Source organism: Hakea prostrata, chromosome 3, assembly GCF_041222555.1.
Source record: "Hakea prostrata isolate BN-2017 chromosome 3, UWA_Hpros_2, whole genome shotgun sequence".
In the NCBI taxonomy this organism is placed as follows: Eukaryota; Viridiplantae; Streptophyta; class Magnoliopsida; order Proteales; family Proteaceae; genus Hakea; species Hakea prostrata.
The window spans coordinates 2,669,808-2,682,928 of NC_142602.1; the positions used below are offsets into that span (position 1 = coordinate 2,669,808).

The following is a 13,121-nucleotide window of genomic DNA, read 5'->3' on the forward strand; positions in this document are numbered from 1 at the left end:
TTAGATTTACTTGTTTTGTCTATTTTAATATCAAATTCAAAACAAAAGTGATATGAGTTTGTTTGTACCAAAATTGTATCGCACTAAATACCGTGTTTAAACCGTTTTCCCACATCGATTTAACACCGAAACCATACCGAACCATTTTTGCAAATACCAAAAACTGTGTAAATTCGGCACGGTACGGTTCTTGTTTTCGATATTCAAAGTTGGTATTGTACAAAAACCGAACTGAATTACTGAAACTGTACCGATTGACACCCTTACCTTACTCTTAGGTGGATGAAGGGATTCCCCATCAACTTTGCCAAATCACCCACCACCATCCCCTACCAGAAATATCTCCCTTCCCTCGGTGAAAACCACCGCCCCCACCCCAAAATTGGTTCTGAAAACCTGTTAGGAAGCCGCATTGCCCCATGGAACCACAGACATCTGCTCTGCAGAAGACCTCTCACATGCCTCCTCACTCGGATCCATACGGTATATTCATATGATATTGCAAAATCATGATGGCAGTTTTCATATGGATGGGTTTTTTAGGTTTTTTTTTTCAACTACCTATTGACAACGATTTCTTATATGAGGTAAACTCTCTTTCAAGAGTTCATTTTTCAACTTCTCCTCAAGGTAGAAATTATGGCTTCAAAAACCCTAGTAGAGGGAGGGTTTTAGAGAGGAACTCCAGATCTAGCTCTAAGTATAAAGGCAATCGACAGAGGGCATGGATAAATGGCTGCTAGGATTTCTGATCATATGAGAGTATCTTCCTATTGAAGAAGTTGTAATGAGGTTTGAGTTGCAAAGTATGAGCCTATCGAGGAAGAACAATTACAGTAGCAACCTGGGGTTTGGGGGGGGGGGGGGGGGGGCAGTGGTTTCTGGAGAGGGAGCAAGGGGAGAGATTTCCATCAGAAGATGGTGGTGGATGATTTCTAGCAAAGGAGGCCAGTGGTTGCATGTGGTTTCCGGCAGGTAAGGTGTAGGAAAGAGATGGATCCCTTCACCCACTTAAAAGTTAAATAATGGGAGGGTTTAAATGGGATAATTGCAACATTTTACTGTCCAAAGGCATTATGGTCATTTTTTAATTTACTTAATAAAGTCTTACTTTAAAACCTAACTATCTGTTTTAGCAAGTGGGTGGCATGTAATTTAAACCACTATAGTGAAAAACTAGAGTTTCACCCCATTATAGTAGATGACGTTTAAAAAAACTCCTGATATTGGGTATGAAGGATTGAAGGGCGAATTTATGATTTTTTAGAATTTCTTTAAAATTAAGAGAAATTTACATGTGGGTCTCCTTAGTCAAACCTAAAATCTTATTTTACAAATCAGATCTACCAAAACTAAGCTATGAAATACAATTATCTAATTACCAAAAGAAATATAGTCATTTCTTATCAACTCACTTTTGCGACCACCTACAACTTTAACAAGATAATAAACACTGAGCAAGAAGTGGTAAATTATTCAATCTTGTAGCGCTTATAACAATTCACAATCTCTGGGTATAGATTCAATCTTGATACCACGTGATGGCATACACCCATTTCTGGATGCAAATAGAGAAAGAAAGCACCCAGAAGTGTATCTGAAGAAAAATGCATCAAGTCTGGCCATCCTTCTGGCTATAGCTAACACAGAAGACTATAAGATGGCATGTCTTCTATCTGTAGGACATCATCCGATAGTAGTTCTTTCTCTAGCTGTGCTCGAGTGGATTTCAAGATGTCCTAAAAACATGTCGAACAACATTCAACTGCATTCAGATCCACCAGAAACATAACAGACAAAAGGGAAATATTTTTACCAAACAACTGCTCAATGAAGACTTAGTCATATTGACCTAATCCCGAAGTTTTCAGAAATGCATTTGAAACTGGGTCGTTCTGTTCTCAAATCAACAGTCTAATCAACTAACCATCTAGACCATGATATTATAAGATTTATAATATAGAAATAAGAATATAATTGAGAATGTTGGAACACTTTTTTTGAGTAAATAAATGTTGAGCATTGGACTCATGGCATGATTGCACATTCATTTATTAGTTCAAAGTGTTCCCTACTTGAATGAACTATGTCAAGCCCATATGGCCATATGTTAGTCGGCTAAAATTTAACATGAAGATGGCTTGGCTATGTATCTTACATTGAATTCCATGTACGTGGCATTTCTCTCGAGCCATTGTTTGTCCATGACCACAAAAGCAACACAGTAAAGCAAGTCAAATGCCCATTCATTCTCTGAAAACAAATTTAGAGAATCTCAAATTAAAATCCCAAATTGTGGAACTGTGAGTTTTAAATATTCTGCATAAAAATTGCAAAACTAAAATCTCATTTATCCCACTGTAATTATCCCTGCAGTTAGAAAAGCAGAATACTGTATGCTCTTTTAGACTTTCTGTAAAGTAATTTGAAGTAATCTGTCAAGAGTACTGTGCATATGCAACCCCATCTGCCAATTTGTAGGCATGGATCCCCCCATATCTAAACCAACAGTTCACAACAAGAGATACACAAATATGTCTCTTGAATTTATTGAAGTTAAAAGTAAAACGGAAAAAAAATACTGGATGCATCACAAGATTTCACCTGACAGCATCTGTATGAAAACTGTCCCCACGAACGTCCTTGGTTTTGCTGCAAAGACATAAGGAACCACACATAACTCACATCCCAATAGAATCACATGTAAACAAGTGTTGTAACAGAATCAAGTTAAGAAGTTGGGTAGCTCGGGCTAAGCCACATCTGCATTGCTATTATGGTTTTCATGACATATTGCTTTACAGTTCTTATAAATGTTCACATAAAGTACATAACAATTCCTGAAGTCCATGTAGGTTTGAGTTACTTGACTCTTACATGAATCTAGGTCTAGCATTTGCTTTATCATGAATGTGATATTTACACCAGCGACAGCAAATGGGTACTCCCAAGTGGCTCGCTTTCCTCCTTGTTTGTTCAGTAGACGCTGGAAGGATGTCTGGGACAAGAATATGAAGTAATTCAACAAGACTACATTCACCAGTTAGTTGGAATGGGCCAAAACATATAGAAGGTTGGTCAAAGAAAATCAAAACAACTGCTTATTCAAATAATTGAATTTTATTTTATTTTCCAAATACTTGATGTTCTGAGATCAATACAGGGAGAAGCAGAGAATAATTTTCTACAGTGATGGATGTCAAATTCACATGTGAAGATTTTAGTCTTGCCAATTAACTTGGGATCTTACAGAAAAAGTAATGGCAAAGAACAACAAGTTCTCCAAAGAAATGAAGCCAGCTCCCCTGTTTGTCATACAAAATTTCCCATATCAAAGAAGGAATAGAATTAGAAAACAACCTTAGTGAGTAAACAGAAAAAAGTTATTGGATGAGAAACCTGAAATCAGTTGATGGATCCCTCCCTTGCCAACCCATTGCCTTCCATTGGTCAGATATCAAACCTTGAAGTTCTTGTCCAGGATATGTGGCAGACCAAAGGGCTCTTAAAGCATCCTGCATCAATAAAGTGGCTAAATCATTTGTTGAAATTAACAAGACAGCATCAGACAAACTAACAAATTTAAATATTTAATGAGAACCTCAGTAGGGAACTGTATTATTTTCTAGATACTCCCAATCTTAAAACTCTAGCGGAATAAAAAGTTTAGCTTGTGATAATTTATAAATTTCCAAAATTCATGCATGTTTATGTTAAAATTAGTGATCTGAAATGCACCTGGTGATCTGGCCTTGCAGCATCAAAGTAAATCTTCATCCTATGCTTCAATCTCTGCAGCCTCTGTTCCTGTGATTTTACAATTACAGATCGTAAATGGAGTCTTAATACATTGGTACAGAAGGACTGCATAACCTGTTTAACCATTACACAAATGCAATGCCAATTAAAATATGCAGTACCCATTTATGGAAGGTTTCTGGGAAACTCAAATACTGCTCACAGCCTTACCCCTGTTTCTGGAGAGGTTGCTTCCAAAACTTGAAACTATGACCTAGCATTTAGCAAACAAGCACTTGACCAATGCACCATGCACGACCTTCAAAAACTGTTTGAGAATTGTCAAAAAAATCAAAAGGTGGCCTATAGAAGCTTTCTATGTTTTCCACTTTCTCACATGAATATAGCGCCAATGTAGAATTTTGCACTGAGGGCTGTAAAATTAATTGACACCATCTAAGGGATCGGGAAACCTCTCCAGAATCCTGGTTGCACTTGAACCAAACTAAACTATCAAGTTGGAGTGGAGTGCTTTAAACACTGTAAACTCATTATCATTACTGACAGATGGAAAGAAAACCTCTTAAGACTCATACAAGAAACTCCTTGGTGATCATCTCTCCTAGTCGTCAATGTCCCTCCTTGACACCACCATTTTTCCTAAAGGGATCTAAAGTGGTTCAAACAGCCAAATGCTTTCAGTAAGAATGCAGCTCCAACATAGAAGAGACTTCAAGATCAGTTGCAAGTAAAATTTCCAAATGAACATTGAACCCCAGTGCAGGGCTCCCTTTTAACTGTAATTTTGATGTACAGATATACCTATGGATGTTCTTTGTTTTTTCTGAAATAAAAAAATCCGGAAACTGGGGTAGAATATGCCACATTGAACGGAATGGCATGAAAATAAGATGGAATCTCTATTGTTCACTCCATATCACCACAGATACAAGTTTTCAGGTCAATATACATACTGCAGTAGTGTATCTGGAATGAGTTTCCTTACTCTTCTATTGATCTTCATTGAACCCTATCGTTCACTTTCTGTTTGTTAGTCCTGTCTGAGATAGCTTCTTATTTGGGGCCATTTGGCCTAGGGTTTGCTGGAGATGAAATGCAAAACAGGATTCATGTGATGTGCATATTTACTAGGGAAAAGACTCAATATAGTTATAGGCTTCTTTGCCAGTCCAGAAGCACTAATGTAACTAAAGTTCAGACTCTGCAATTAGGGAACAGCACTTCCGTTTTCATTTCTCACTGGTTCACCCTCTTAGTTGAATAACTAATCACCTTTTGTGTGTGTGTTTGTGTTGGGTGGGGAGAGGAGGCATATGCATTAAGAAGAAGATTATTTTTTGGGAACTAGTTCCAGGATGATTTATTTTCCATCTGGAGGTCAGGAGGCATTGGTGCAAAAACTCAAGCAAATCATTAGGCGTTTTGGAGCATAAATTAGGTAGAACCATGTGAAGAAGTATGCTTTAAGTTGTGGAATATAGAATTGATGCCAACTCCAACAGTTATCTCCTTGAACGATTCTTATTGATGTTGTTGAAGAAACATTCCTCAGGGTTTTTGTGTGTGTGTGTTTTGGGTGTGCTTATTTGGGGTTGGAGGGGACGGTTGGTGCTTGGCGGAGAGGTGTGAAGGTTTAGGGGACTGGGGAAATGAACATTTCACTAGTTGCCGACCAGAAAATTATCAGCACATTAATTATTGAGGTAGGAACAAAAGAAGCGGCTGGACGTGAACCCACTTCGACAGTTCAGGCAGGGCATGAACATGGAAAAGAAATTTCAAAACTTCAAAATGGCTCTTCCATTGTACCTGCAGGGGAGTTAAATTCATGCAAATGCGTTCATAAGCTCCTTTTTTCTTGAAGCAAACGCAGGTGAAGCCTCTTCCAATCCATGTAGGAGTCCCACAAGTTGCGTCATCTGCATACAAAGAACAAGGAACTTGTGTTTCATAAATAACCTTCAAAATAGTTCAACGGACTGACACTACGCCACATATGGGACCTTATATAAACAAACATTCCAAAGAAACACTACTACAGGGGAAGAAGTTGCATGTATATGGAGAACACCACAAGTACAACTGTACAAGTACCTCGCCTTAGCGTAAGAACTACGTCAAATAATTTCATAGCAAGAAGCTGAAAACGTCAAAACAAAGCAGATGGCTCTGACAACTGACATATAGTAATTCAACAACAATCGACACCAAAGGCAAATGGAAGTATGGAACTAACGATTTCTAACTGACTCATCAACAGAATTTCAACTCAACATGACATTAGAATTAGTAGAGAGAAATAATTTGACGTTGCCACTCTTATCATCAGAATTTGGCTTAAAACTGAAACGAAGAGTGGACGGCCGTGGGGTCAACAGACCACTCCTAAGCTTTCAACTTTCAACCTTCAACTTTCCAGCGTTACCGTGTGGAAAGACCCTAGGAATCTTGTCCACTTTTGGAATCGTCAGTTATTCCTAGCCGATCACATATCGGTGTAACGGAAAATACTTGAAAAGAAATCAGAATTAAAGTACCGATATCATATCAGTTTCCCAAGGAATTGATCCCAAACCGGTACCCTGATTTTTAATGGGCCGACACTTACAGTTTTATGTTATTGATATCGGGTACCACATTATCCTGGCATCTGTAGCGTGATTTTATTCCGGTTCCTCGCTCCACCAACTCATAGGTCATTCTATCCAGTATCAAGCTGAACCAACGTTGAGATTTTGACGATCTAACCAGAAGAGTGGTCCTTTCCAGTTGACCCAAACCAATCTACTAAGACCGTGGCCCAACCAAAATACCAATGGTTAAGATTTAAGAACATCTCCCTGTACGTGTATGCCTCACCTACATTTCTTGGATTGACTTTATCCATTTGTTCATGTAGACACTTGTGAAAATAATAATGAAGACAGCTAACTTCATGTACGAATAGTTCGGCATGAGTTGTAATCTTCCACCCTCGCAAGTAGATGATTATACACCTCTCATAACCTTTCACTACGTGTTTAAGAAAAAAGATCTGCCTCCGGTTAACCTCATTCGTACTCAGAAATATATGGTGAAAGAAATGAAGGAACATGGTCCTCTCCCATGTTCCTACGAAGGATTCAGACTCGATAATCTAGGTTCAATGCCAAAAGAAAATTAAAAAATTCAGATATTCAATCTGCGAAGAAAAAAGTTCAATCCACATTGTTAGATTCATAGCACATATTCAATCTAAAAACAAAATTAATTTTTAGTAAAAATCCAAAAATATAGGAATCTAAAATTTCTTTCTTCCTTACTTGGAAAGAATTTTGTTTCTAATTTTAACACAATCAATTGAAATTTTTCTCTCTACATGGGTAGAAGATATTGACTTCAAAATGCAAAACTCCAAAAATGACTACTTATTCTGGTAAGAAATACAAAAATCAGATCCTCTCCACCTAATAAGCCCTCGTACTTATTCTGTTACACTCGCATTAATGTGAGACACAAATAAAGCCACTCCACTAGGATATATCCGACTAGAAGTTTCAGTATGAGAGACAAGGTATGGGACCTTGCTGTCATGCGGTACATCTAAGTCCATTAGATCGAGATCTTGTCAAAATTTCAACACTCGAGATTGAAATCTTGACAAAAATTTCAGATCCGATGGTTTAAAATTTTGTTTTTCCCATGACCAAAGCAATTTTAAAGCATGGGGTTTGAGCTCTGACGCGGTCCCCACAGCGCCACCATCATAACATGGAGTTGGTCTTTCTGTTCAGTCTCCTGAGGGAGTTTCCCCGACACTGACGAACACGAAAGGACACGACCCAGTTAAAGACAAAAAGAACTGATGTTTTACGATTTCATATCTAGCCACGTGGCTATCATGCAGAGATTCCCCCTTAGAATACAAGTAAAAACCAAATTTGACCGGCACGGCGTCATCGGATCAACGGTCCGACCAACTGGTCAATACTCGTAGATCCCAATTCCCAACATTAAGAACCCTAGATTCTCCGAAGTCCGAACATCACAGGAAAAATGAGGGGTAAAAATTGCAATGTGTTTGCCTTTATTGAAGAACCTTAATCTAGATTCCAACAGTTATGCCGGATTTTGTAGTTTCAATGTCCCACATAGTGAGTCATGTGTGCCATTATCTTCTTCAAACTCTTTTCTGCTATCCTTTTAGAGTAATCGATCACAAAAAGGATTTTGGTCCAAGCACCAAAAAGAAAATCCACTGGGGACTTGTGATTGCAGACTGAAAAGGTTACTATCCCAAATCCTCGGAGAAAACGCAGGAAATAGTGAAAGCTTCCGAATCTATAGGTTAAGCTTGGAAACATTCATAGAAATTCCAACGGAACCTGAAATTAGAAGCCACGATGTCTCGACTTTACCAGAAGTTGAATAGAAAAGCAGAAATATCTACTACACCACTCCCAATCCCCGGCGATTCCTCAAAAATAGAGTCAAATCTCATTCGTCAAGCAGGAATCAGAAATCAAGGGAACAAAATAAACATCATACATTGTTTCCCGTCGATAAAATGAAACATCTCCGAACAATAACCGACGCAAATCAATGTTAATCCGAGAAAAATCAAAACGGACCTTACCATAAGAAACGCAGGAAGTAAGTGATCGAGGATAAATTAACATCGTTTCAAACTCGAGGGAAAACGGATAGATCATGGATTATTTCAGCCGCCGGCGGAAGAGATTCGATTGAGATCGCAACAAAAACCTTGTCGAAATCGGAGACAAAAGAGCAACAAAATTCAAAGAAAAGGAAGAAAAAAGAGAGAATGAATACCTGAAGAAGCGGAACCATGAGCGCATCTGGAGAGAGATGAGGAAGGGAAGGCACGAACAGTTACGCAGCCGCACTGTGGTCTCCCTATGACGCTCATATCTTCGTCTGCGTCCACCACGCTTGACTAAGTCTTCCGCTCCCCAAACCAAATCTCGTGTTTTTTCAACACCTCGAATAATGAAACTAATCCAAGCACTGCCGTCGACCGGCAGGCGAGGCACGAATAAGGAGAGAGCTTGCAAAAGATTTTATAGACGGTCCGAGTTTCGGTTCATATGGGTGTAAATCGGATCGGTTCTGATAAACCGGTTCAATTTACAATGAGAAACTAGAAATTAATCAAACCTACCATATTACATTTTTTTTTTGGTAAATAGTATTTCAATCGTATAACTAAAAGAAGTACAAACATAATTGCATGAGAACACAAGGTTCGAAACGAACCAGGGTAAGGGTTGGGTCACGCCCAAAATGGATCACGTCCACAAAACCCTTAGAACAGAAACACCAATAAAGCACCAACACCCATATAGAGGGACATACATACAACACCCACATAGGGGGGACAAACAACACGCCTCAAGGGCAGACACTTAACTCCTATAATTGTAGCGATGGTAGCAACGAAAATGCTGATCGGATCTGCCATCCGACTCTGCCGTATAGGCGTACCTCTCAAGCTCGACGCAGAAGAACTTGTACCCAAAACTAGAGTTGTTTTGTGGTGTGCACCAAGGAAACGCTGCAAGCAAAGGAGCTGTTATGAAGAAGAAAGAAAAAAAAAAAACTGCAACCGCAGATCTAAGGGGAAACCCTAGATCTAATTATTAACGGAGAAAATGAAATGGAGGCGGGAAAGAGGACGGAAAAGAGGAGTAGGGAAGGCGGAGGGAGGGGGGTGAGAAATAACAGGGCCGACGGGAGAGAGAAATAGAGAGGACATGAGAGAGAAACAAAAGAAACAGAGGAGGTGAGAAACGGGAGAGAGAACATAAAGGGCGGGAGAGAGAAACAGGAGAGAGAACAAAGATGAAGGGAAAGAGAGAGAACTAGAGGAGGTGAGAGAACAAACAGAGAGAAGAGATGGGAGAGAGAGCGGCGGAAGAGGAGAAGCAAACCGGAGACGGTGACGGAGACGGAAAGGAACAGGGGAGGCGGAGAGACTACTCAGGGGAACCTCTCCGCCTCAAGCTTCTCGATCTGGTGGAGGAGTTGCAGAGCTTCACAGTACAAGTGTCAATGCTCCATACAATAGGGCATTGAGGCCCACAAGGACCACTTTAATTTAGAAGATTAAAATTTATACCGAAATAGTGATGTAGGTTATCAAGTATATATATATATACTTAATTTAATTTAATTTTTCTGTTTTTTTTTTTTTTTTTTTTTTTTGGTAATCAACAAGTATACATTCTTAGAGACGTGAAATCTTTTTTTCAGCTTTTTAAGATCAACTAGCTCAAACAAATACTCATTTGAGAATAATATGTGATTAATTAAGGTTAGATGGTAGACATAACATTTCCTTATATAGATAAAAGTCATAAATCCTGGTGTACTAGACAATTCATACTAAAATTTTAGTAATTGTCTATCTCTCGTATCATATTGAATTAAAAAATTAAATTAAAATCGTATATAATCAATCATGCCTACCTTATGTAAAATATTTTGACATAAATCTATCAATGCCAATTTAAAATTTAGTTTAACAAACAACGAATGGTCTTTTTTCGTTTATTATAAATGCTTGGTTCATCTCCAAGGACGACATGTTTTAGTCATATCATGCTCAATATTTGACAATTTTGGTTACTATTAAAAGGATATTAGACAAGATAACGTATGGAATCAACTCTCTCATTTTACCAAGAATATTATTTATGAATATTTCTATCCAAGATCGCATAGATCGACTAAAAATAAATTAGTATGATAATGACACATGATGATGATGAACATACTTTTTTTAGGATCCATTGGAGATAAAATGCAGAGGAATATCTTTTTTTGTCTCCACTAGGAACGAATTTGAGGTGGAAGTCAATTTTATGATCAAATTTGATGTTAGATCTTTTCTTCTAGACTCCTCCCTATTCGCTGGCTTGATGGTATAACCTCTATGAGCTAACTTAGAGAATAATGTGATAATGATTAGGGTTTAGAAGAGGGACCTAACATTTTTTATATAAGCAAATCCGTTAAATTGTCCATCAAGATCTAACGGTCCCTATTAGCTCACACCAGCCAGTCCATATAAGAATTTTAGTAACCATATATTACCCATATCAGACCAATAAAAAATCAAATCAATATGTAACACAATCGGCAAAGTCCATCTTATGTGAAATATTTAATTAATATTCTAACATATTATGATGTGTTTTTAACACAAATGGTAATAGACTCGTAACTCTAAAATAGTCACGAGCATGCAAGCAACCTAAAAACTTTCGAATTCGTTTAAACTCGGTCTTTTAAGAGATGTTTTGGGTCACCTCTATGTTTTATAGTCTCAATAAATATGCCATAATTGGTCGAACATATTGCTACAATAAAGTTCCACCAAGGTCTAGATTGACAAGTCCCAACTCCTTTGAAGCCATTGATGTTTCAAGAGGCTTTAGCAGAATAAATAAATAGTAGTTGGGCAATTGGTTATTTCATTTTAAATCCAATAAATATTTGTTTTATATAGTTGGTGGTTGTGTGCTTCTTTTATCACACACGTACTTCTTGATGGAAATATTGAAGGAAATTGCTTGGGTGCTATGCTTTTTATGTACAATATCATGTGTTTGACCTTCTTAAGTTTTCCTCAAAACTCTAATAAATAATAAAACTATGCAAGAACTAGAATACGATATTAAATCTAGAAAGTATTGGGCATACCTTATATTAGACATATATTGAAAAAAATTAATGTAAACCTTGAATGCCAAATCTGCTGAGTGACAAAGCCTTCTCCAATCTCATTGATCTTTCTACCGTACCTCTTTATTGTGGAGAGAGAAGATAACAAAAAAACTTGAGAGATTTGAGGGATCCATCATAACTATTTATAATAGCAATCCTAAACCTTAGTCTAGTTCTACATTAAACCGGTTTTGCTCATTTCAAACATATGGCAGTGGTTATGGTGGAGATGAAAACTATGATTTAGATTTTGATCTCGACCATTTATTATACAAAAGTTATTTTCTACACTTGTGCAAACAAGCGCTAGAGATCGAAATCTCGACTCTTGTTTCGATCTCAACCGTAAACCACACGGCATTGTGCATTAATTACATAGCATCCGAGTAAAAGTAGTGACTACTCGATCACTTATTGTGACTGTTCACCCACCCACCCCCTTTCACATCATATTGAAGTTTAAAATCATTTTGGAGGAAAAAATGCGGAAGATGTTAGAAGAATATTTTCTTGTAGTCGTAAAAGTATGTAAGGTAAAGTGAGCTAGGAGTAATTAAGTAAAAGATATTTAACGGTTGAGATTTAATCCACAAAAAATTATTGATTTCATTAGCCACCAACAAATTCTCACCAAAGTATTCAAAGGCCTTAATTAGGTAAGTACGGAATAAACCAACGGATATTGCGTCTATATATATATATATATGTAAACCGTATTACCTAAAGAGGAAAATATATATACCGTTATGACTTTCATTTTGACGACAACAGTTAGAGAATCTGAAGATTTGATTCAATTCTCAAACCGGTTTTAGCGGCTCAAATAATGCTCGTCCCTTAGGCTCGTGCGGGGGGGGGGGAAAGCCCTGAGGGGCCCCTCTTCCCCCCCTGGGGGGCCCCGCCTGCCCCCCCCCCCTTTTTTTTCCTTTTTTCCTTTTCCCCGCCCTGTTCTCTGGTAAAGAAAAAGATGGTTGTCTGGAGAATGCATTATGCCCAACCCTAAGCAAAGTTAAGCTAGAAAGTATATCTTCACCCAAAAAGAAAAAGGTAAAAGGAAAATTTTCGGCACCACCTACTGGGTAGCCTCTAAAATTAATGTTATCCTTTGAGTTGCCTAATAAATTTATCAAATAGCATCATAAAATCAAACTTTTTAAAAAGATAAAAATACCCTCCAATAAAAAACTTATGTCGATTCTTGTTTGGTTTCTTCTAATGTGTACAACTATTCTTCTTTTTATATTCTTGTATTTTCATAATTTTTATATGTTTTTTATTTTATTCTTCTTGTCATCTTCATCATTTAGAATATAGAAAATATTGAAGGTAATGGATAAATAAATATTAAGAATAACTCAATGGATGGTACTACTGAAAGCTTTTCAAAAAAAGAAAAAAACTACAAAGTAAACTGTCAAAAACATAATTTATGGTGTTTCTTGTTTCGAGAAGCAGAAAAATTGGTCGAAAACCTTTTTGTTTTGCACAATTTTTGCTACATAAATTGAAATTGAAGAGAAATTTTCTTTGAAAAAACACTATCAAGTTTCAATGGCCTATTTTTTTCAAAGCAAAATTGAATGTAAGTTGAATTTAAATGAAATAGTTCTAGAACGAGTTTTCTAAAATTTGAC

The 13,121-nt window shown here is 37.4% G+C and overlaps 1 protein-coding gene across 1 annotated transcript; it reads right to left on the reverse strand.

Annotated features, from left to right (window-relative positions):
• Positions 1 to 1,252: 1,252 nt before the first annotated feature.
• LOC149019998 (ELMO/CED-12 family protein) lies at positions 1,253 to 8,771 on the reverse strand. The gene is made up of 9 exons (XM_089147994.1): positions 8,572 to 8,771; positions 5,569 to 5,678; positions 3,739 to 3,807; positions 3,400 to 3,515; positions 3,251 to 3,305; positions 2,878 to 2,998; positions 2,605 to 2,652; positions 2,159 to 2,253; positions 1,253 to 1,739 (listed from the first exon to the last, which is right to left on the reverse strand). The coding sequence occupies exons 1-9, from the start codon at positions 8,666 to 8,668 to the stop codon at positions 1,641 to 1,643; spliced, it is 810 nt and encodes a 269-aa protein (XP_089004120.1). The 5' UTR covers positions 8,669 to 8,771; the 3' UTR covers positions 1,253 to 1,640.
• Positions 8,772 to 13,121: the final 4,350 nt, after the last annotated feature.